The 25290-nt window shown below is 45.1% G+C and overlaps 2 protein-coding genes across 3 annotated transcripts; both read right to left on the bottom strand.

The window, feature by feature from the left end:
- Positions 1 to 218: 218 nt before the first annotated feature.
- tbc1d23 (TBC1 domain family, member 23) lies at positions 219 to 14445 on the bottom strand (the record flags this gene model as incomplete). 2 transcript variants are annotated; one of them, XM_084473340.1, is made up of 19 exons in its annotated part: positions 219 to 2086; positions 2561 to 2758; positions 3140 to 3275; positions 3765 to 3853; positions 5191 to 5235; positions 5529 to 5671; positions 6372 to 6478; positions 6676 to 6718; positions 6884 to 7054; positions 7179 to 7271; positions 7676 to 7798; positions 8254 to 8357; positions 8638 to 8684; positions 8967 to 9091; positions 9696 to 9819; positions 10631 to 10835; positions 11036 to 11141; positions 12495 to 12603; positions 14408 to 14445. In XM_084473340.1, 19 exons carry the CDS (start codon positions 14443 to 14445, stop codon positions 2002 to 2004), a joined length of 2091 nt encoding a protein of 696 aa, XP_084329466.1. In that variant the 3' UTR covers positions 219 to 2001. The 2 variants fall into 2 exon arrangements, with proteins under 2 accessions (XP_084329466.1, XP_084329467.1); XM_084473341.1 differs by lacking the exon at positions 5191 to 5235 and having other exon boundaries at positions 220 to 2086.
- Positions 14446 to 14791: 346 nt separating this feature from the next.
- Positions 14792 to 24662, bottom strand: tomm70a (translocase of outer mitochondrial membrane 70 homolog A). The gene is made up of 12 exons (XM_084472796.1): positions 24393 to 24662; positions 23024 to 23197; positions 22405 to 22531; positions 21974 to 22083; positions 21652 to 21800; positions 20404 to 20611; positions 19897 to 20031; positions 18439 to 18546; positions 17948 to 18064; positions 17661 to 17758; positions 17332 to 17454; positions 14792 to 16772 (listed from the first exon to the last, which is right to left on the bottom strand). The coding sequence occupies exons 1-12, from the start codon at positions 24633 to 24635 to the stop codon at positions 16619 to 16621; spliced, it is 1746 nt and encodes a 581-aa protein (XP_084328922.1). The 5' UTR covers positions 24636 to 24662; the 3' UTR covers positions 14792 to 16618.
- Between the last annotated feature and the right edge of the window lie 628 nt (positions 24663 to 25290).

The following is a 25290-nucleotide window of genomic DNA, read 5'->3' as shown; positions in this document are numbered from 1 at the left end:
GCCAGTGTGATTATATGAAAAAAAGTATTGGTCACTATTGGAGTATTTTACATTGGTTCTTCCTTATAGTTGATCTGTAATGGACATGATTGGACTAGCAACCTTAGCCCAGTGTAGCCTACTGTAGTAACTCAACATCAGGAATTAAAAGGAGGTATTCATACCCGTTGTTGAATAACTATCAATTTATTAAAGAATTTGTTAGAAAATAACAGTTAAGTTAGGTGCAAAATATACAGGAGAATGCAAACTTTAAGGGGCCGTTGGGTGAGCGGTGACCGACGCCATGTTTTTTCAAACGATGGGGAAGGGAAATGTTCTCAACCGCTAAAGACGTCGACCAGTCAAGCATATTCAAGTAAATACTGAACAAATCACAGAACAAATTACAACACGATGCATTGATTACACGGGAATGCTATGTTATGGGAGACCATTTAAGAATCGCCGCTTTTTCTCCAGCTAACTTATCAGAAATTGACCAAAATATCTTTCCAAAGTTTCCACCAGGAACTCCTCAGCGCTACCTCATGGCAACAAATGAGACAAAACAGTCATTCAACACTTATGATGCTAGTTATATATTGAGCTATATTTTCTGTTTGCAGATGTTACAACCCACAATTAACTGAGATTGTGAAAGCAAACACTGCCAAGTTGATGGAAGAGCGAGCAAATTATCTTTTCTGGAAAAGAATAAGTGTGAAAACACTTAAATATAGAATCAATGACAATTCAAGGACACTATAGCCTATGCCCTAATATATAAGTTGACTAATAAACAGCATATAGAAATCTATACGCTATATTCTTCCACAGTGAGTCAACACAGCATATGTCTGAGGGCCAGGTACAATACAATCAAAGGTAGCATAACGTCTGCTAAAGACTTTCTCCCACACAAGTGGAAATGGTATCCAGTTCTGGAATTCGACAGCGACGACTAAAGCACTGAAATAGTTGGTGCTCAATCGGTGACATGACCAGACCTCCATTTGGTAATACTCAAGTTGTCCAGAGAGGGGGACAGGTTCTGTTCTAATGTGGTTAATTGCACGTTTGCAAAAGCAGACAATAAATTAAATTTGCTCCGTGAAAGACTGCTTAGTCCTAGAAACTGCAGCTAAATAACAGACTTGAATAATCTTGATTAGATGGTTCAAAAATGATTTTACTGCTCAGATATTACGGCAGTTTACACACACTATGTACATGAGATATTTATAAACACCCTTAAATGACTCTTTATTTAAGGCTGTGCGCTGAAAACAAGAATATCAAAAAGAGTTGAGGTGGCAGAAGACCAGCGCCATCAGTCAACCACAGCTATTATGGGATGTGCATCTCTAGAGTTTTCCGTTTGTATCCAGGATCATGCTTATTTTCGAAATCAACTTCTTAATTCCTATATCCTCAGACCACTAAAGGACACCTTCCTTTAATGATAACAACCTAACTCTGAATAGCAATACCGCTGTCAATACAAGCCATCGATCAGAGGGTCCGGATTTGTGCCCAGCGAAACCCACTGTAGGATTTGTGTTGAATGGTAAACCAAGAAGAGCGGGGCGATGACCTTTAGCTACGCTGATGATTAGCTGACACACATCCAGCCGGTTCAACCGTTGCTAGACAAACAGGTGGGTTTAAGGCGGGGGGGGGATTTGGTTGGGAGGAACTGATCTGGAATGAGCTCCGTTGTTAATGAACACAAAGTCAAAAATAAAAACCAAGCAAAGAAAATAAATCTTTTGTTTTAAATAAGAGCAAGTAGAGGGGGAAGGTTGGGTCGTGGAGCACCTAGTAAAGTATTTCAAAAAAACACACACAGCCCGTCCCCAACCAGGTCCTCAGTCTGTGAAGATCAGGCAGCACACCACCGGAACCAGTCAGACACATCCCGTCAGCGGGCCGGTCCGGAGAGGTGGGCAGAACCCCCGGAGCCGGAGCAGGAGCAGGAGCCAGCAGTCTGCGCCTGAAGACCTCCGCGTCCAGACCTCCTTAGGAGCTCTCCAGAGCGTCCAGCACCTTCATGATCTGCTGCTTGATGACCTTGGTGGCGTCGCCAGCGTTGGGGATCAGATACCTGAGGGGAAGGAGGAGAGCGTTAACGACACAGAGCCAATAGCAACGCAAATAGACATGATTTGACCTGACTAATCCAGGAGGACGTTATTGTAAACAAAAGATTGGTGCAATTGGCGCAAACTCAAACTCAAAATGATTTACTTACATTAAATTAGAGACTAAAAGAGACTGCAAGGTATTGTGGACTGAAATGTTGTTTAATTGTTCCTGCCTGTTGTGTATATTCTAATATCCTGAAGAAATGGAAAACACACATATGGCTAAAAGACGAACCCTTCCAAAACACAGGCGAATATTTAGCAAGTGGCAAGAAAACAAACAAGGAAAAGTTCAAATGTACAACCAAGCCAGTACCCAGCTACAACAACCACACAAATGATTAAAAGGGTCTTTGGGCACACAAGTCCCACACACAGGGAACTCTGTAACCGAGCATGGCACGTGACTGTGGAACTATGACATCATCAAGCACCTCTCCACGGCGGAGATTTCCACGCCGGCGGCCGCGTTGTTGTTGCCGAACTTGAAGGTGATGAGCTCCGGATGCTTCTTCTTGGAGGTGATCTTCACCACCGAGTTGAGCGCCTGTCTGGACTGGATGTAGGCGAAGCCCTTGCGAGACGCGATCTCCCGCAGGCAGAACATGTGGGTGGCCGTCACCAGCAGGTGGCTGGGAGGGAGAGGAGAGGAGAGAGAGAGGGACCCGGTGGGTTAGACTGAGCGTACGGGGCCACATGGGGAATACGCACACGCACGCCAATTTCTAAACACACAGATCCTCCAATTCTGACACACACACACATACAAACACACACAGATCCTCAAATTCTCTCTCACACACACAGATCCTCAAATTCTCTCTCACACACACAGATCCTCAAATTCTCTCTCACACACACAGATCCTCAAATTCTCACACACACACACACACACACACACACACACACACACACACACACACACACACACACACACACACACACACACACACGTTATGATTGCCCCAGGACAGGGCATATCATCCAGGAGGAGGAGCCGAGGGGGGACCCACCTGGGGAACATGTGGCCCGTCTCCTTGACCTCGTCACAGGGGATGTGGTGCTTGACGTCGGGCTTGTTGGTCCACGTCTGGAGGTTGATGATCTCCTTCCGGTCGTCGTCCGACGTGGACGAAATGTCGATCTCGTCTGGACGGGGGAGAACGCAAACCAAATGTGACAAAAACACAACACACACACACACACGACTCGGTTCAGTGATTCCCAACCGGGGGTACGCGTATCCTCGAGGGTAAATGAGCAGGGTCCCCAGGGGCGAGCATGAAGGTAGGGCGGGGCGTTTGGAAAACAATCCTTCTTACTGGTTTCAATAACCCGGTTACCTGGTTATTGAAAGTATTATATATATATATTTCTTCAGCCTTTTATCACTAGCTTTAGCAATAGGTCTGCCTCACCTTGTGGAAGACTCAAAGGCATGCGCAAAGAGGGCACGGGCAAAGTGCCCGATAGTAGCCGGGTAGCTAGGGAGACAGACCGATAGGCCATCCAATCATTTTGAATGCTATTCTAGTATGCCTCCACTCTCCTGCCAGAATGTCAGGAAGGAAAACATTTTGGGTTTGAGGTCACGTCGTGATGCCGTCCAACAGTGCAGGAGTTGTGATCAGGACCCACCTGTATCGTACTCCTCCTCGTCACCGATGCTGAACACGGGTTTGACTCCTCTGTAGGGCTTACCCACCCGGTCGTTGCTGCTCACGTGCCTGTTGTGGGAAGGACACAGTGATGTCATCACGTCAACATGGAGCCCAGTGAGGTCACCGACAAGTGGTGTAGGACCATGGAGCATGAGCAAGTATGCTCTGCTGCCGAACGGGCAAAACTTTAGAGAGCAACCACACACTGGACTGGCTTTTTGGATCTAAAGGCTAAACGGGGTAAAGACATGCTTTTGTGAGGGCTAAACACAACTTCGCTGAGGTTACCACCAACAATACTACCATGCTAATCATTCTATTCTACAATTCTATAGATGCTTTTCTGCAACCTATAAAATGATTATGGATCTTTTTTTGTAAAGATTATAGATGAATCTGACAAACGCATCAAAAGAGAAAGCTCGTTTTTTGTAGCTTTCTTTCACAAAAGTAAGAAAATCATATTTTTTTTAATCCAATACACTTGACAAGAGTTGAACCTTTGTGAGGCAGACATCTCCCAAGTCTAGTGAGAAGTTAATCTTTAAACCCAAAACATGGTTAATACCCAAGACAGACAGCTACAATGTCGAGACTAAGCTGTTAAAGACAAAGAAACGGTAGAACAACATTTAGACTGTGAAGACCACAAAGAGGTGCATGGTAGTTATTGTGCAATATCCAGGGCTTTATCGACTGTGAGTGTAGAGGTCCATTCTGACACAGCCCGGGTTATCACCATTAGGACGAACCATGACATGGAATGCAGAGATCTGCTTCAGCCTTCAGGCAACCGGCACTATTGTTAAAGTTAGACCCAAACTAGCTCATTTGGTCAGACGGGGAAAAAAAACAGGCAACAACTACAGTTGAACTCGGATGTTATGATGACATAAGATTTGAAAAGAGAAAGACGACAACAAACACTAGCGCTAAGGCTACCGTGGATAAGTGACTACCGGATTTCAGAGTGGTTAGTATAAGCATAAGGACAGAGATGGCTTGCGTGTTTTCAAGTATCCACATCTGTGAACCTGCTATGAGAGTGAGGAGTGAGGACAGACCTTGGATCCGAGCATGCGACACCGTGGCACAGGTCATTAAAAGGCCCCTGTTCTTACCACTCGGTGCAACAGGGCCAAAAATCATCATATCCATTTGTGACATCACAAATGGTGAAGCAGTCCCTCACTCGTGATGTCACAAGGGCACAGATTTTGAAATGGCTTGTAATGACATCCCAATCTGGCACCTAGTGGTAATGATAGGGGCCCTTTAAGTTTATGAAATTGTGGTTGTGTAATGCAGAGGGGGGGGGGGTGTGCCCTGAGGGCCTGTGAGGGGCCCAACAGCCAGTGGTGGACATGCTAGTGAAGTACAGCACGAGGCTGGGCAACTCTTACCGATCAGGGACAGCCTTCTCTGGCCAGGGCAGAGTGAAAGACATTCTAGTGTGGGATAAGGCACATGGTTTGGTCAGGGACTGTCGTTATGGGTCGCTCTAACTGTGAAAAATAATGTGCACAATATGCCTGATAGCTATTAACGATGGCCAATGTGTGTTGCATTGTAAGGAGAAATGTATTTTAAGAATGTGTCCTCCACTTTAAAACAACCACATTCCTCTCACTTAAGATTTATCTCCCCACACGCAGTAAAATACAAAGAGAGAAAATATGTTGTGTCATCGTAAATATCAACATCGTTTCTTAAGACTATGGGCTGTAAGGCAGAAACTCACCTGTCAACAGGTGTGGCAGTGTTCTCGATGAAGCTGATCATCTTCTCCTTGACGTTGACCGACTTGGACTTCAGGGCAAAGGTCATCTTGTTGACCAGAGACTTGACCCCTTTGGCGTCCCCGGGTCCGCCCGGCGACTCGCCCTGTGGGACCAGAAGGGGATCGTCATGACCTCTGACCCGTCCGTCCCCGTCCCTCTGGTGTTGACGGGCCCCTTTTGGACCACCAGCTGTGATGTTGATTAGAAGCTATCCGCTTGTGACATCAGAAGTAGGAGTGTCCACAAAGCATGCATGATGGGTCAGCCTACCACTTGGCCACAGGGTAGGCCGGTAGGCTGCCTTCCACTTGTGATGTCACCATAGGGTCAGTTTTTAAATGGTTTGTGATGGCTATGTGACCAGAAGATGAATATCATGACCAAATCATGTGCATGTGAGGTTGATAAGCCATTACCAGCAATTTGAAAATCTATCCACTTGTGACATCACAAGGGTCCAGGAGGTAACTCTACCAGTTTGTACTAACACTCTGAAATAGTTTGAATTGGCTGATCAACATCACACCTGTTCCTCAAATAGTGACCCTTTATATCTTAATGCCTTTCAGAAACCCCTCAGCTTTTTTTGTAATATAAGAGAGTCCAATTACATATGCATGTTGCGGTTTGCAACAACAACAACAACAACAACAACAACAAAAACAACAACAACTCAGTTTCGGAGTTGATGTCACTGGCCGCTTTTGGACGCAGTACTCTTCTTTTGTTACAAAACAGCAGCGAGCGTGAGGGATCCCCTTTAAGCTTTCCCGCTCTTTAACCGAGGGTGGGCGGGGACTCACGTCGGCTGAGCTGAGGCTGCTGTGGGACCCCGAGGTGCTGACGATCCAGTGGAGGTAGGACGAGTCCAGGCCCTCAATGTTCATGTCCACCAGGTGCTGCTGAAGAGCTGCACAACCAGGACGGACAGACAGACACAGACACGTCAAGCATAGCTTTATCAGGATGATATAATAACACACATTTATATAGGTTGGGGTCCTAAAAAGTCCGGTATAAACATAAATGAAGACAAAATAATGTATTTTTTAATAATAAAAATAAATAGAAAATATATACAAAAATCGAATCCAATTCTCCACTCACCCATGAACCCGCCTTTTGCGATGCTGACGTATTCCTTGTTTTTCTGCAATGGAAGGGGGTTTGATGAGTGAAGGAGGTGACCGGAGACGGAAGGCGAATGACATTGGGACGCCGATGTGTTGGCCTTCTACCCAAACTAGCTTGATTTAACATTGAATTGCTTGGTGCAAGAACGACCAACGGGTCATGCGTGTAGTGTCCCTCTGACCTGCAGGAAGTGAGCGAGCACCATGTTCATGTACATGTCCTCCTCCTCGCGCCCGCTGCCCATGAAGCAGAGGTGCTCCCCGCTGGCCACCGACCCCGACTCCAGCGACTGCTTCTGGGCCTCCAGCAGGGACTTGACCGACAACGCAAACTCTGACGGGTTCTGCAGCATCTGTGGAGAGCGGCGAGTGAGGGAGAGGGAGAGAATGAGTAAGAGGGACAGACGGCAATTTATTTTGCATTCAATTTGAATTTAATTGATAGGCTGCTGCGGGCCGAGAGAGAGAGATACTGACCAGGTCAGAGTCCAGGTGGAAGGCGGTGGACAGGTGTCCGGCGTTGTACTGCTCGGCCGGCCGACAGTCCACCACGAAGAACCGCACGCCGTCCTACAGGAGGCACCAATACCACCGTCACCACCAGACTGGGTCAACCCACCCCGGGAGACCTCTCTGTGCATGCACTCAACTCAACTCTCCTGGGGGGGGCTAGATCTACTGCACAGACCACTGCAGATCCTAAGATGTACCCGTTATACTTTGTCAATTACTATTTCATAAGTTTTTGGTCGTTTTTTGCATTATTGCTATTAAAAAAATTAATTTCACACAATTTTCTGTTTACTTCAAAGATTATTTAAAATATATAATTATATTTAATGGTACTGCCATTCTGGGGAGAGAAGACGCTGATTTTTATCCAACATGACTAAGACAGTGAGTTTAAGATGCATGTCATTAATGAGCAGGTATCGGGTCAGGCGTCAGACTAGGTGAGACCAGGTGAGACCAACCTGCTGGTGCTGGTTGGCCTGCAGGATCTCCGGGACGGAGACGGGGAGGCAGAGGGCCTGGCTCAGGTCCATGTCCTCCTCCTTCAGGGCCACCAGACTGCTGCCAAACAGGTTCTGGTTCTCCTGGTGGGACCACAGAGCACCACGGCAAGTCAGACTCGTTCCGCATTTTAGAGAGCATGTGTGAAATGTCAGAGAAGATGTATCCGAGATATCCAGAGAAGACATGGCAACACATAATGTAAAGATGAAAAATAGATAAATAGAACTAGTAATGTAAATAAAATAAGGTTACAGTACAAAACAAAAACTATTAGAGTATCCACTTTTTTATTTGTTGGTTGCAGTACCAAATAAAAATAGATTTCTTTCACTATATGTTCTCATTGCTGTACTCCAATGACCTGTAAAATACTGGAATAGGTGGTTTGCTAAAAAGCAATGGATCACATGATCAGACCCTGTTTAAAATCATTTGGGGTGAGATAAACAGTTCCATTATTGACGATTTGTGATTTGTTATTGGAATTGGTATTGGTAGTACAGAACTGGTCTGTTTCCTGGTTCTTTAGGCCTACCTTTCGGAGGGACAGAGGGGTCTTGCTGTAGTAATACTGGGCCAGAGACATCAGGTCTTCAACGTCCTCTGTCTCCAGGAGAGCTGGAGACTCTTCCAGCATTTCTGCAACACACACACACACACACACACACACACACACACACACACACACACACACACACACACACACACACACACACACACACACACACACACACACACACACACACACACACACACACATATCAGCATCCTGCCCCTCTGATACCAGCTGATCAGGGATCTTCTCATTAGACGGTTAAAGACAGGTTCATTACTAAAGAGCTTCTCTTTCACATGTTGAGGAATACATAGAGAAGAAACACCTACTCATACGTGGTGGTCAGGGCATCCAGATACTTACTCATCATCTCTTCTCTGCTGGTGGCTTCCTGTGAGAGGATGGATTCTCTGAGGAACACAACACACACTTCATATACACAGAAACATGAACATTCATGAATTATATTGCAGGTTTTCATTGTCTTTCATTGGAGTTTTAGATTGTAGATAAAACCTTGGTCTCGGTGCACGGCTAACATTTATTATTATAATTATTATTATCAGTTATGGGACGTCAGGTTAGGGTTCGAGTGGGTAGGTTATGGCTCAAGTGGTGAGGTCAACTTAGGGATAGGGTGGGAAGGTCAGGTTGGGGCAAGAGTGATTAGGTGATGTTAGGGTTACACTCACTTGGCGTTGACTAGGATGACAAGCATGAGGAAGAAGACGAGGAAGGGGTCGCCCTGCTGGAGGTAGTTGTCCCACAAGGCCTGGGTTACTGGAGCAAGGCAGTGGCTGGCAAACAGACTGCCCAGCTGAGAACACACGCACGCGTGCACACACACACACACACACACACACACACACACACACACACACACACACACACACACACACACACACACACACACACACACACACACACACACACACACACACACACACACACACACACACACGTTAATACAAACCTACACACCCATACACACAAACGGATTCCAACACTCTCCAGCTACGACCACTGACACACTTTGATTTATCACCACGCCAGTCCAGTTGGATAGAGCCTTATTCTGGGCAGAGCCAGGGGATGGACAGAGTGTGGAGGAGGACAAAGAGTGGAGGACAGAGCCTAGAGAGCCATGAGGACAGTGCATAGAGGGGGGGGCATAGAGGACAGAGCCTGGAGACAGAGCCATGAGGACAGAGCATAAGGGACAGAGAGTGGAGGACAGAGAGTGGAGGACAGAGTGTGGAGGACAGAGTGTGGAGGACAGAGAGTGGAGGACAGAGAGTGGAGGACAGAGAGTGGAGGACAGAGAGTGGAGGACAGAGAGTGGAGGACAGAGAGTGGAGGACAGAGAGTGGAGGACATAGTGTGGATGACATGGAGGATAGGCGTGAGGTGGACATACGTACCCAATTGATGGCGTAGGAGTCGGGGGTGATCTTCTTGGTGTCCAGGAAGGAGCAGAGCTCGGGCTCATGGTACTGCAGCAACAAGCTGCACAGGTGGAAGGGCCGGCCCTTCTGCACACAGTCCCTGTGGGGGGGTGGGGGGGGGGACATAGAGAGTCAAAACAAAGAACCAGACAGTCTCGGCAGAATGCTAGACGGGTCCAAACAACACAAGAACCAAAATAGAACAAACATAACCACACAATCACTGGAGGAGAAGGGGGGGCAGAGAGCAAGGTCAAAACAAAAAAGAGTGTGTGTGCGTTTGTGCGTCTGTACGTCAGACACACACACACACACACACACACACACACACACACACACACACACACACACACACACACACACACACACACACACACACACACACACACACACACACACACACACACACACACACACACACACAAATGTGGTCGGAAGAAACAATGAAGAAGAACATGAGCAATGGAACCAGTTCATGTTTTCATATGCTGATTTGCAGTGTGTGTTTTACATAAACATGTTTACCATTCACATTCTGTACAATCTGGCGGGAGGGAGAAATACGAGAAATACAAGCTGGGATCTGACAGACGGTCAGACGAAACACAGGCAGAGAGACAAGGAGAAAGAAAAACAGGCAGCCCAACGGAGGGAAGGACAAACAGTCAGACAGAAAGACAGCCAAACAGATAACGTGTGGAAACGAACGGATCACCAGATGGACATGCATACGAGACGAGTTGTCTTTTACTTATCTATTTTCTTTTATTATTTCATTTTATTGTATGATTATGTTTCAACGTGAAGCACTTTGACTTTCACTTACACTCTGCCTCGTGTATGAAAAGTGCTATATAAATAAAGTTGCCTTGCCTTGCCTAAGACACACAGACGGGCAGCCGATGTCTCACCTGGGGATGTACTTGTTCATGATGGCGTAGAAGCAGTTGTACAGGTCGCTGCGCGGGAGCTGCAGGCCCAGCAGGGGCTTGAGGAGGTGGGGCCAGCTCAGCTCCGACGTGAAGCTGATGTTCCTGGACTTGCAGTAGAAGGTGATGACTGCCTCCACGTCAGACACCAGCTCCGCGCGCTCCTGCCCCGACACGCCCAGCTGGTCTACACACAGGGAACAGGGCCCTGGTTAACACACACTCTGCTTCCCGCATAGTGTCGACTAGGACGTCTTCCTTTGCCCTTAACCATTAAGGCCTTTGGAGCAAGGGAGTCGTCTTAGGCGCTAAACGTTGTCATCCGTTGTCATTGTACTAAAAAGGGCAATACTAATAAAGTTGGCTTGATTGGCGGGCCGGACTCACCGATCAGCTGCTGGCTGCGGTTGTGAATCAGCGTCTGCTCTGGGAGGTCCAGGACACCGTCCCAGGGAGAGAGGCTGTCACCCTTGCCAGCCACGTTGAGAGCGATCTGGCAAGACAGACAGACAGACAGACAGACAGAGGTGAGACTAGGGGTCACAGTACAATGGTCGGAGAGAGACACAATAGGGCTAGGGTAGTGAGAGATATAAAAGTTGATCCTTTTCCACTGGGCATTATTATTGCTTATTTAAAAGGCTTTGTCGAATATGTGATTCTGATTGATCAATTAGGACATTTAGCCGTCTGTATAGCAGATCACTGCTATGAATAAAAGACTTTAAAATAAAAAAATACATTCTCTGGTAAGTAACCATGTAATAAAAGTGATAATGTACAGCGATCCGGTCATTATCCCTGACATAGAAACAAATTAGAAATCAGTTACTGGTCCATGAAAACATTCACCAACTGATAGCAGCTAAAAAGCAATATAGGCGGCTTGTGCTTTAATTTAGTCACAAAGTAAATTCCATGCATTTTTTACAGTTAGTAGACACAGCCTACCAACCTAAATAAAACAGTGGGTTCGTCTGAATGCAAGGACAATGTAAAGACACATTCCTTCAATGTTCCCTAAGTGTTTGTCCTGAACAAAGGCTGCCTGTCTTTCCAGTCCGTCTGCAATTCTGCATGTCAAATAGTTTCACTTCCACAAAACCCAGATGGTCATACGTGCACCTTCATGTGTAACATTGGAACCGTTTTGCCAGTTTAAAAACTGAGGTAACCATAAAAATAGATTTAATTATTCAGGTCAAAATAAATCATTACTTCACCACAATCAAATAAGTTATGCATCTATTGGAAAAGGCTTAATTTATTTATTTTTTTAAAACCAACATTGAGCAGCTTCACCCTCCTGCCAATTTCTCAGTAAATAGTTTCCAATCAATCTTGACACTTCATCCAACCCCTAATGTTTCTTAAGTTCTACTTTGGTTTAGCAAGACATGCTCTACATGCTGTGTCACATCTTCAAGTCATTAATACTACTCAGCGAGCTGTCTCACTTCATAGTAGGCCTGGGCAATAAAACAATAAATTATCGTATCATGATAGACCTTTGATCACAAACACAGTTCCATACTTATTTACAATATTTGAGTGTTTTTCATTGTTGTATCGACATTGGAGTATTTATCGATGAAGAACAGTGGAAGGTCATATTAAGTGTTAAACAGAAGTGTTTAAATCCAGCATGGTAATTCATAGTCTTTTTAGGTAATTGAAATTATCAATAGTTATCGATATTGATCAATATGATCAAGTTATATCGTGATATGTCTTTGTGCCATATCGCCCAGGCCTACTTCATAGGATATCTCCCTCCTCCACATCATCACGTCACAGACACCCTGCTGGCCTTTGACCTCCACAGGGCTGTCTGGCGACCTCTCACCTTCCACATCTTTGCTCGTTGTTGAGGAGGGATCACCACCTCCTGGATCAGGTCCTTCTCCATCTCGATGTCGGATCCAGAGTCCAAGGCCTCGGCCAGATCCTGGTCCCTAGGCACCACACAAAGTCAACCCCATCTTGGTTATCCCACTTGGGGTCCGAAATGCAGGACATCGTGAAGCCGAGCAAAGAGTGTTACTCACAGTTTTAGAACAGCACAAAGCTGGATCAACCAGACCATTGTTACTCACAGTTTTAGAACATCACAAAGCTGTGGCTACCAGACCATTGTTACTCACAGTTTTAGAACATCACAAAGCTGTGGCTACCAGACCATTGTTACTCACAGTTTTAGAACATCACAAAGCTGTGGCTACCAGACCATTGTTACTTACAGTTTGAGAACATCACAAAGCTGGATCAACCAGACCATTGTTACTCACAGTTTGAGAACATCACAAAGCTGGATCAACCAGACCATTGTTACTCACAGTTTTAGAACATCACAAAGCTGTGGCTACCAGACCATTGTTACTCACAGTTTTAGAACATCACAAATCTGTGGCTACCAGACCATTGTTACTCACAGTTTTAGAACATCACAAAGCTGTGGCTACCAGACCATTGTTACTCACAGTTTTAGAACATCACAAAGCTGTGGCTACCAGACCATTGTTACTCACAGTTTGAGAACATCACAAAGCTGGATCAACCAGACCATTGTTACTCACAGTTTTAGAACATCACAAAGCTGTGGCTACCAGACCATTGTTACTCACAGTTTTAGAACATCACAAAGCTGTGGCTACCAGACCATTGTTACTAACAGTTTTAGTACAACACAAAGCTCAAGCAACGAGTGTTAATAACAGTTTTAGAACAACGCAAAGCTTGAGCAGACCCATGATTCTTATAGTTATAGAACCATGCAAAGCGCTTGGAAACTAATCACATTCACACAAAATGTGTCACTCAAGTTACGCTCACTTTCGATTCCATTACATATAGTATATAAATGAAAACGTATACATAAATATACACAAAATACAAATCCTACGAAAACTAAATTCTCCAGAAATGTTACTCGTCTGGATAGAGTATCCAACATGTAAAGTCTGTAGTTGATAGAGGTAAAGTATCCTCATTTTGAAATCCAAGCCCATGTTTACCACAAAACTTAATCTAGAAGATGGAGACTCCAGCGTACAACTGGTGGCCTAACTGGTAGTAGTATATTGACTGCTGTTAAATAATTCATATATTATTAATGACATGTAATTATAAAATCAACAAATTGTATAGCCCATAAAATAAACTTACACACTACAAAATACAAACAGGCACAGCAGATGGCAATAACACACCGGGTACAAACGCATCATGTAACATCGTGTTTTACTAGGAGGATAAGTTGAAACATAGCTGTGACGAGTTCCATCGGGTAACACACTGTTTTACTACTAAGTTACACAGCCAGTATATGCAGTATTGAATGTACATACCGCCTTTATCCCAGGCCGATCGAACCCACAATGTACCCACGTGGGAGACAGGGACTAAACTACATCCAGGGCCAATGATGCTATTATTATGATGTGTTATTGCAAAACAATGAAGCAAAATTATCCAAGATAATTAGCAATTATGAGCTTATGTGGCTAGCTAGCGTTGTTCGACACGTCAACTCGTATCCACACACACACACACACACACACTCACACACACTCTCACACACACACACACACACACACACACACACACACACACACACACACACACACACATAAACATACAGCGTCACCACCAGGTGAACACGCACACAATCGTTGAGGATGGACCCGACATGAGTGCGACCTGACCACACAAATCATTTGAAGTTATTCCTGTTATCATTGTGTCTAAGTACAGACTCACCAAGTAGCGAGCAGAACTTCCTCCACGGCGTCCGCCATCGTTTTGTTGTGTTGACGCGCCACGTCACAGCACACGTGACAAGCAGACCCGGATGAGACGTGACGTGTGTCACGTGATATAGCAGATGAGGGGGTTAATTGGTTTAATTATGTGAAGGAAACGAGTGGTTGTTTGACCATTCTTATTTCTGGATATGTCACTATCTTTCAGTTGTACAAGTTTGCATCGTTTGCACTATTATCAGTTCCATTGTTAACCTTGCCAGACATTTTTTGTAGTTATCCAAGTTGTAAATTAATTGGTTCAAAGATTAAGTGGGCTGTTACATTCTTTATTCACATAGGATATGGTTGGTTGTTCAATGACATCAAGTGTTTCATAAATTGAAAGCCTGTTTTAAAATCAAGAAAAAAATACCAACTATTTATATGTATATATTTTTAAAATAATACACTACAAATGATACCAATCTAGAGAACTAACAGAATAAATGACTGAGTTTGTTTTCCAGTAATTATAACTTTATTAGGATTCATATGTTCTTTTACTTTGGTCGTGGTACATCTCAAAGAATAGTGTCTTCTCCGAACATAGTCAAAATTACTGAAATCTGCAGCTGAACAACATTGTCAAAGGCTCACATCCATGTTCCAAGATTACTCTCTGGGTCCTGTAATATTCTGGTGATTCTTTCACTGACAGTGGCCAAAATTGTGTTCAGAATGGAATGTAGGTTTAATTTGTTGGTAACAGGAGAACTTTCAAATATCATCTTCCGTAAGTGCTAGCCAGATTGTTGTTGGGTATAATTACAAACCAAAGCACTGATCAGTTACTTAAAAAAATCCAACACTTTGTAAATAACCGTTTTTCTTTTCTTAAGAGTCATTTGTTCCATATGACTTTGTGGTTAGTAACAGGTCGGAATTAAGCCTACCAGCCATAAACCATAGGATGTACAAATGTATTGTGACTAGAATTTATCCTTTGTATGTGTGTGTGTGTCATCTTTGCCGTCTTAAAACACCAGTCAGTCTGCAGAATAATCTGAAAAAATGAAACACCTATTAAACATTAAATTGGCTGGGGAATCCGGTAGGATTGGGAAAAAAATATGTCCCAGTTTGACTGCGGGTAATGAACACAGGTGAGCCCAACTGAACCCAGTTTGCCATGACAACTAGTCCAGAATCCTTATGTTGAGGTTTCAAATCACCAGGGCAAGCATTGCATCAACATCACATGCTGTACAAGGCATAGAAAACAAATCTAGGCAATCCCAACAAAAACAAAAGTAAAAATACAAATAAACAACACTTAAAGGACCCCTTAACATGTTTAAGCTCATGGCTAAACTGTGCGCACTGCCCACAAGTGATTCATTCCAGTATTTACTATAACAAAACAAAAAAACACTCCCATCACACATTGGACTATGGGTCTTTAACCTGCATTCTCTGCTTCATCATGTTTGAACGTTGGAAGAAGCCGAACAACATACACACCATTAGAGAGCAAAGGTTAGATAAATTAAACAATTCGGCAAGCCAAAATAATCAGACAATGCTTTCATAGTATTTTAGGATTACTCCTTGTCAAATTAAGAGCATGATTCCAATTTAGTTTTTTTTGCTACTTTTGGATTGAAAGCAGATCGTAAGCACTGGACAGGCCCTTGTGATGGATATACTCTGCATGACAGGATAGAGATCATCTGTACGAGAAGATAGACTATATGAATGTCGAGAAAGAGAATGTGAATGACAGCATGGAGACAATAAGAATGGCAGGACAGATATAATCTGAATGTCGGGACAAATAATCTAAATGAAATGGAGGTAATCTGAATGTCAGGACAAAGACAATCTGAGTGACAGAATAGAGGTCCCCTGAATGACAGATCATTCCCGGGTTTAGAGAGGGACATCAGGGGTGTTGCAAGTCTAATTTAAGCCCCAGCTGAAGGCTGGTTAGGTTGAAACAATCTCTAAACCAGGTCTCAGGCAGGGGAGCCAGGGTCAGGGGTCACCAGGAACCAACCGGCCACCAAAAACCTCTCTCCGATTGGATGTAAACACAAGCGGTTCCTAACCCAGAACTGTATCCCTCGTCAACACACTAAAACGTCAACGTTCGCATTTGAATTCATAAACAAAACGAGGCTCAGCTGCGGGAGGATTGTGATTGACGGTTGGGCGTGTGTAACCACGGTTACAGTGTGGGCGGCTTGAGGCCGTACTTCCTGGCGACCTCGGTCTGGGCGTAGGCGGCGTCACACAGGGAGTACAGGTGGGCCATCTCCATCTCAGACTTGGCCAGGTTGATGGCCTTGTTGAACATGTCTATTGCCTTGTCCAGGTTACCCCTGAGGAGGAGGAAGACCATACGTACATGTTAGTTTGACATGGCTCAAATCACTTCAGTTGGAGTCCCTTCAGATAGAGTGCACTCCAAGTCAGGGCCAAGTACGCTTCGAGTCAGCTCCAGGCTGGCCCAAGTGTACTCCAAATCACTTGACTAATTGAATAAAGTTCTCTTTTTAGCATGTATTAAGACTTGAATAATTTAATTTATATATATTAAATGCTTGTATTACTCGTTACTTATTTTGATATCTTCTACTGTGCTATGTAAACCCTCTGATTCTAAAATTTATATTGTAGTCAACAGCATACCATTTTAAAAAGTTCATACATTTTTGACAAAAAGATTTTTAGCTTTCAAGCTCCTTTTTATCAGATTTTTGGCAACTGTTTGTTCTGTTCATTTAACCTCTTGAGAATGAATGGCATACACACTCCTTCACGTTAAATACATATGTCCTTCTCTCCCAATCCTTATAGGTATGAAATCAGGATCTCGGAAAAGCATTTTATTGGAGGGGTAAGCAGGAAGTAGAGGAGAGCTTTGAGGCGTGTTCTGACCTTTGGACCTCGATGGTTCCCATGGTCTCGTAGGCAAAGTCACACTTGTTGTCGATCTCGATGGCCTTGCTGATGAGCTCCAGGCCAAGGTCCACATCCTGTTTCCATTGGAGCTGCAGCAACCTGAGGCGACGAGAACATAACAGTGGTACAATGGAACTTAATAATGGAACGATATCTGTTTATAGCAACAAACTGAAGCCGTTTTGATGAATACCAAATGAACAATGTATTTTCTTCTAATAATAACAGCATTATTTGTCATTTTGTAATCATTTATTCATGTATGCGTTGTTTTGTGGTGCAGTAACTGAAAGGGACCTGCTCACCCCTTGTGAACGTATGTGGTGGCGTTGTCCGGCTCCAGGTCAATGCACTTATCGTACATCTCATCTGCTTTACCAAACTGCTGCTGGTCAGTGAGGGCCTGCAGAGGACACGGAGTACACCATTTCAATTAAACCTAATATATATATATATATATATATATATATATATATATATATAGAGTATATTAGTCATAAAAAAAAAAGACAAACACATCAGTGACCCTCCAGGTCCTCATACGTTACGCTGTGTGTGCAGTGCTGAGTGGAGCGCGGCGCTGCGGTGTTACCTGAGCATAGAGAGCGTATCCCTCGGCACACTTGGGGAAGCGCCGGATGACGTCCTCGAAGCAGTCCATGGCGGTCTGCATCTGGTAGGGGTTGTTCCCCGTGTACTGCTGCCGGTACTGAGAACCCAACACAGACACACGCCGGCCAATCAAAGACAAGCTGCTGCGTCAACACAAACTGATCGGTTTCCATTTAGTCAAGCGACTTGGATGTCCATCAAAGTCATTTCTAAGACTTGACTTTGATGGATTTATTTGATCCAAAGCAGCTCTCAGTGTCAGATACATGTCCTTTAGGAGCAGTTGATAGTGAGGGCATCTTCCTGAAGGATGGCAGGTTAGGCTGCGGCTACTGGGAATCAAACCCAGTAGCCAACACTACTCACCATAGCTAACAACAAACCATGTGGGGAAAGAGCATTGGAAAGTGATCCTGTAATATTTAATACTGTATGAGTCACTGTGATTGGGAAAGTAAGACTTTGACTTACGAGAGCGAAGCACTTCTGGGCCTGGGCCAGAGCAGAGTCTGGTCGCAGGAGGATGCACTCGTCAAAGTCCCCCACCGCCTCCTCCACCTGGTCCAGCAGGATCTTCAGCTAACGGCGAGAAGGAACACAAAGAACACAAACACAACTATCAGGAACTACGAACCCCAAGTAAAATCTCCACCACCATATATTAAAACAGTCGATAACTGGACTATTCTAAATACACAATACTTGATTAAAACCAAATTAGAAATAGGTTTTGTTGACTTTAAAATGTACTAATCACTAATCAAAAAAAGTTACTGAATCAATCATCACGTAATAATGAGAGCAAATTAGACCCTTTTAATGAAATTCAAATGTCAAAGCAGAAAATAACATTTCTTGACAATTCAGCAGCCAGTCAGTTCCGTTCCCGGTGGGTGTTGGCCTCCGCCAGGGCTGCGCCTTGTCACCAATCCTGTTTGTGATATTCATGGACAGGATATCGAGGCGCAGTCGTGGTGGGGAGGGGTTGCAGTTCGGTGATCTGAGGATCTCATCACTGCTCTTTGCAGATGATGTGGTCCTGATGGAATCATCGGCCTGTGACCTTCAGCACTCACTGGATCGGCTGGCGGCCGAGTGTGAAGCGGCTGGGATGAGGATCAGCACCACTAAATCTGAGGCCATGACTCTTAGCAGGAAACCGGTGGATTGCCTTCTCCGGGTAGGAAATGAGTCCTTAGCCCAAGTGAAGGAGTTTAAGTACCTCGGGGTCTTGTTCGCGAGTGAGGGTACGATGGAGCGTGAGATTGGCCGGAGAATCGGAGCAGCAGGGGCGGTATTGCGTTCGCTTTACCGCACTGTTGTGACGAAAAGAGAGCTGAGCCGCAAGGCAAAGCTCTCGATCTACCGGTCGATCTTCGTTCCTACCCTCACCTATGGTCATGAGGGATGGGTGATGACCGAAAGGACGAGATCGCGGATACAAGCGGCCGAGATGAGTTTTCTCAGGAGGGTGGCTGGTTTCTCCCTTAGGGATAGGGTGAGAAGTTCAGTCATCCGGGAGGAACTCGGATTAGAGCCGCTGCTCCTTTGCTTAGAAAGGAGTCAGTTGAGGTGGTTCGGGCATCTGGTAAGGATGCCCACTGGACGCCTCCCTTGGGAGGTGTTCCAGGCACGACCAGTGGGGAGGAGACCCCGGGGAAGACCCAGGACTAGGTGGAGAGATTATATCTCAACACTGGCCTGGGAACGCCTCGGGATCCCCCCGTCAGAGCTGGTCAATGTGGCCCGGGAAAGGGAAGTCTGGGGCCCCCTGCTTGAGCTGCTGCCCCCGCGACCCGACCCCGGATAAGCGGATGAGGATGAGGAGGATGAGGGACAATTCAAATTCTATTTGTGGTGTGGAAGGAGGAGGCTGTTGTGACAAACCAACCAGACAAGGTGAGCGACCAAAACACCGACGACCCTCACCTGTCCCCTGTGGTGGTAGACGTCGGCGTTGTGACTGTCAATCTCGGCGGCCGTGTTGAAATCCTGCGTGGAGAGCATGGGCTGCTGCTGCTGCATGTACATGCTGCCGCGCTTGATCAGCGCGTTGGCCCGCAGCTACGCACGGAGGGCAGAATACCACAATATCAATCATCCCACAGCCCACCGACAAAACAAGAGACATGATGACAAGGATGTTCCCTTGATTTTATATGTCCGATTCACACCCCTAACGCTTTCAAGGATTCTCATGCCATGGCCATATGTCATGCCAGATATCTGGAGGCAACAGGAGATACACAAATATATATTTTAATAATATATATTAAGTTCCTTAGGAATATATGATAATTCCGTATTCCTCCTCCACTCTTTTTACAACTACACAGAGAGAATCCCCATCGCCTCCAGAACTCCCATGATCCTCCACTCTGCTCTGCTCTAGCGTTGTAAAAAACCTCCAACCGACTGAAGAGGGTGTAGAGTTACCTTGACGTTGGCGTCCTGTGTGTTAATGACGCGGTCCAGGTCGGGCTGGGCGGCGTTGGCATTCCCGATCAGCAGGTAGAAGGTGGCCCGTAGGATCAGCGCTTCCGTGGTGTAGCGGCCGGCCGAGTCGATCTCCTTGGTGCATTCGCTGATGATCTTGTCGTAGTTCTCCTCCTCCATGTACTGCTTGGCCTTCAGGTAGCCAGAGCTAAGGGCAGAGAGAACAAAGATGGAATGGACCGTAATGTGTGTTATTTTTTCAGTAGGAGTGAAGGAAGAAGATAGTGGTTATCCATCTAGTCATCCAGCGATACATATCAAACCATCATGTCAGCAGACACTTTAATCCAAAAGGGACTTTGGAATTCAGTAGCAGGTCATAAATGAGCAGGCAGGCAGGGGCATCTACCCCGAGAAGGCCTACAGACAGACTGTGTGTGTTGGGGATCGATTACTTGTCGGCTACACTAGCCTGCCCCATTTTGGTTACGGGAATCGTTAGTGAACTAAGCCAACTGTGATGCTATAAGCGTCACATGTTGGAACTGCTTGGCTAAATGTCAGATGCCAGTATTTTCTAATGTTGTCGAGCATCAATAGAGCGACAGTTTACTAATGGAACACCCTGCCGCAATGCATCAATTTATACTCCAATACTATACAATATATATTAGAGACACACCAAAAAAAAGAAACTTGGAGTTTGTGATTACTCCAGAGTATTACATCCAAACAGTATAGGTACGTGTATGAAATGAATGCCACCTTATGGCTTTCAGCTGTATCAACAGTAAACGATTTGTAACTGCAACTAATGTCTATTCAGCCATTAATATTAATTCCGGCCTACCTAGCTCTAGCTGACAGCTTTGAATTGAGCTTTCCCTGGATAAATGAGTATTATGCTTATTCAACCAGTATAAATAAATGATGGAATGGAATAATAGTCATGTCATTTTACAATACTGGCATGATGAATTTCATACTATCTTATGATTCACAGAAGTACAATCAAATCTATCTCAAATAAAAATGTTGATTGAAGTACAAAAGTGAGTACTGAAAAGAGCATTGCAACGCAACACTCAGACTAGCTCAACATTATCGCAAATGCACAACGGCGCTGCACTACAGCGACGCAGCGGGAAAACTGTACACTCGCGCCACTCATGCCGACCATCATGACAAGCAACAGACGCGCACATCGAGATGACGTCCGCACGGCAACCGAGCCTGACGCTCTCTGACCTTGCGGTGACCTCTGCGGCCTCTCCCTCCTTGTCCTTGTCCTCGTCTTTCTTCTCGCCCTTCTGCAGCGGCTGGGAGATGATGTCATCTGTGAAGGAGCTGAAGTACGACTTGATGAACTGCGGCGACGGCATCAGCGGCTCGCGGTTCTACGGAACACCACAAAGATATATTTTTGAAAAACAAACCGCTCTGTGACGGGCTACTGTCTTTATATTATTTTCTCAGGTCTCCCCCACTTCTTTGATTGGCTGTCTCCTCTACGCGATTGGCTAACGTCCCGCTCTCTCCCTTCCTGTGATTGGCCGGTGTGGCTCCCTACCTTGTACTTGTCCTTGGCCTTCTCCTTGCCCAGGGACTTGAGCACCTTGTCGGCCAGCAGCATGCTCTGCTGGTTCTGGAAGGACTCCAGGATGCACACAGCTGTCACGTCTGGATGAAACGAAAACAAAACACACCATCATCCTCAGCATCATGTCGAGGGCTACAACCAATCAATCCACACAATCCCTGGGAGATTTCAGCGTATTTCTAGTCTGGGATCAATAAGCATTATCTTATCCTGAGTGGATTTTGCACCCTCTGCACCAGAGGTGATTCTGTGGGTGGTGGGGCCGTAGATGGATCACAGCAGGGATCGAGTGGATTGTGCAATGGCCACAATAAGCATTTTTATTCAACATTTTGTCCAAAGCAAAAAAGTGATATGCCCGCTTGTTTCATTTGGTCTCACAAGAAGGCTTAAAGACTCACCCTCCAGACACTCCTTCTTGTTGTCTAGTCTCTCCAGGGCCTTGGCGCGTCTGAACAGAGCCTTGACGTAGCGGGGGTTCATCTCAACCGCCTGGCAGCAGTCCTGCACCACCTCCGTCCACTTCATCTGATACAGTCATACAAGCATGGTTTATATGAAATCACACACATTTTTAAATTGAAATCTCCCACTTACACACACCCACCAAATAATACTAAAAAGAATTGTGCTCGGTTTCTTGTTACTCTGGGCCATAGCTTAGCTTACACCTTCGCTAAGCCATAGCTAAGGTCTTAGGCTTCTTGATAACTGCAGTCATAGCATCAGTTGTGCCTTGTGTGGGTTCAAAACCCAGACTGTCTGAGAGTGAGTCTTAAGAACACAAAGGTTACAATTAACCACAACACATGCCTAGCCTTGGCTAGGCTTGGCTATTAGCCATTAATACCTCTGCACATGTTCTCAATGTGATAACAAGGAACATTAAATCTTCTTTCTATTTCAGGTTTTCTAAAATTAGTAACCGTTTTCTGATTATGAAATTAATCAAATACCATGCTTTCCACACAATCCACAGCTTATGTTGGTAGGTTTGAGGCCACAGCGTGTGAGTCTGACCTGCTGTTCGTAGGCAGCCGCTCTGTTCTGGTAGAAGGTGGACAGGTCCGTTTTCTGCTCAGTTGGGCAGAGGGAGATTGCCTCTGTGTAGCAGTGGATGGCCAGGTCGTACTTCCCCGCCTTGAAGTACTTGTTGCCCTTATTCTTGGCTCCCTGGGCCCGGTCCAAGGGACTCTAGAGGAGGAAGTGATGAACTGTACTTACTTCCCGGAGGTGGAAGAAAAACATTCAACATTCATGTCCAACCATAGCATTTTATTTTTATTTTTTCAGAAAAAGTGATATTTTATCGTATCTAGAAACATTTTTAATGGACAAAATGTAGACAAGCGGAAAGTAGGGAATACTCAGGAGAGTACAAGTTACAAAATACACCATTGGCAAGGTTTGTTAACCCAATAAGCCAAGGTTACTGTTTTACCAATCAGAACAGCTCTTTCGCATGTTACAAAAGTGCAATAGAGAGGAAAGATTTCAGAACTAGGAGAAGTCACGTTCGTTTGATTTAGAGGTCAAATAACCTTAATCTACCATATTGCATTTGAAAGTAAATAATATGGGTGGAAATAAAGTAACATTGTGATCGGTCATTTGACTTTGGTTCCTCTACCGCCCTGTCTGTGAATGATACTCTTAAGCCACCCATACGACCTGTACAATATGTACAAATAAAGTGAAACGTTTAAAATTGTTTTCGCATTAGTTTAGACCATTTGAATGAATATGCCTACAACAAACAGTGAGATCACCATTCCTGTTAAATTTAAAGTGAAAGTAGTGCCAACGGCGGAGTGAAACAAGATGGTGCTCTGTGCTGGTCTTGTGAATGAATGCCATAACGACACTTCAACGTACCCCCAGGTAGAGCTCCCGACCGCGCCCCCTCCCCGCACACTGGACCCAATACTTAGCCAGCCGCGTTATCCATCAACTATCAACCAGCCTTGACCTTAACTCGTTTCTATACAGACAGCGCCACCACGTTGTGTAGCATCATACTGTCGGTGCGCAATATCATTTCTTTCCTGCGTGTGTTCGTTGTGCGAGGCTCTTCAGAAAATCTACATTTCTAAGGCTTAGGAAGGCTTCGGAACCTAGCCACCGAGCTATCGACTAGTTTAGCTTTAGAGCTAGCTTACGAGGCTAGCTGCCCGCAGATCACCGCATGCGCGTCTGACGCTGGCCGAGGAGTCGTCAGTCCAGCCCGGGTACGCTCCACGTCCTTGAGACGCGTGTTAACGGCAACCACGATTTAGTCACCAAAATGTGTAATTCGTGCACAAGCATACACAACATTAGACACGAATACGTACAGTGTCACAGTACACAGACATGCACGTTTCCCCCTAAAGCAAAGCCCTTCCTTTACCATGTTCTCCAGCTCCCGGTTGGCCCGCGCTTCGCCGTCTTGGCCCTGTACGGGGCTAGCGCTGCCTTCTGGGGTCTTGCGTTCACCATTCCCCTTCCCCTTTCGGTCCTTCTTCGACCGGCTCCGGTTCCAGAGGTAAACGGCCCCTACTCCGAGCACTATTGGAGTCCCGACTAGTAAGGCCAATTGCCAGCGCGGTAGGCCGGCTGCAGACTGTGGTTCCACCGGCTTGGATGCGGCCATGTTCCACCGTGACAGCTCCGTGTGTAGCGCTGCTCTTCTTCCTGAGCTCTGCGAGGTCACGGCGGAGTCGGGCTGCGCTTCACGGGATACTGGCGACCACTAGCGGTCACGTCAAGCTCAGTTCTATCCTGATATTATAACATTTATATTATTACTATAAAAATATGTAACGTATTATGAACACCTTATAAAACATGCACTTTGATTAAATATGTATTTATCTATGTGTGTGTGTATATATAGCGTTGTCGTGAGCCTTCAAACCAAGTAGGCCTATGCTTTTTAGTGTACATAACATACCATACCATATTACGTTATATTTAGATCCAGATGTAACGGTTTTCCATCTAATAAAAATGCATTTGATGTTTATTTTTCCATTTATCTGCAGCTGAATATTGTTTTAACATAATGTTATGAAATAAAGACAAGTGACAATTTGTCATACTGAATTTAGCCGCTAGATGTCATGTTCTTGAAAGAAACCATTCGGTCAAGAACATAATCTGCATTCATTTGAGAGAGAAATTATATGAGCAGGCACATGCCGTTTAATAAGTTTCTAAGTGGAAGTTGTCATGGTCTGTCAGGACGATACTGGATTAAGAAATGAAATTTTGGGAGCATTGTAATTTCCATGTTTTTAGATATATTT

The sequence above is a fragment of the Micromesistius poutassou genome (genome assembly GCF_964030765.1).
Source record: "Micromesistius poutassou genome assembly, chromosome: 9".
Taxonomy (NCBI): domain Eukaryota; kingdom Metazoa; phylum Chordata; class Actinopteri; order Gadiformes; family Gadidae; genus Micromesistius; species Micromesistius poutassou.
Note: the sequence above shows the minus strand (reverse complement) of the source record. Positions and strands in the feature narration are given on the sequence as shown.

What these genes read in the sequence shown, in the direction of transcription:
- tomm70a (XM_084472796.1), bottom strand. Translation starts at nt 24,635, where the DNA reads ATGGCCGCATCCAAGCCGGTGGAACCACAGTCTGCAGCCGGCCTACCG. An exon ending in CAAGAAGGAGTGTCTGGAGG is followed by an intron (nt 22,084 to 22,404) that starts GTGAGTCTTTAA and finishes CGTTTCATCCAG; the next exon opens with ACGTGACAGCTGTGTGCATC. An exon ending in GCCGCAGAGGTCACCGCAAG is followed by an intron (nt 20,612 to 21,651) that starts GTCAGAGAGCGT and finishes CTCTGCCCTTAG; the next exon opens with CTCTGGCTACCTGAAGGCCA.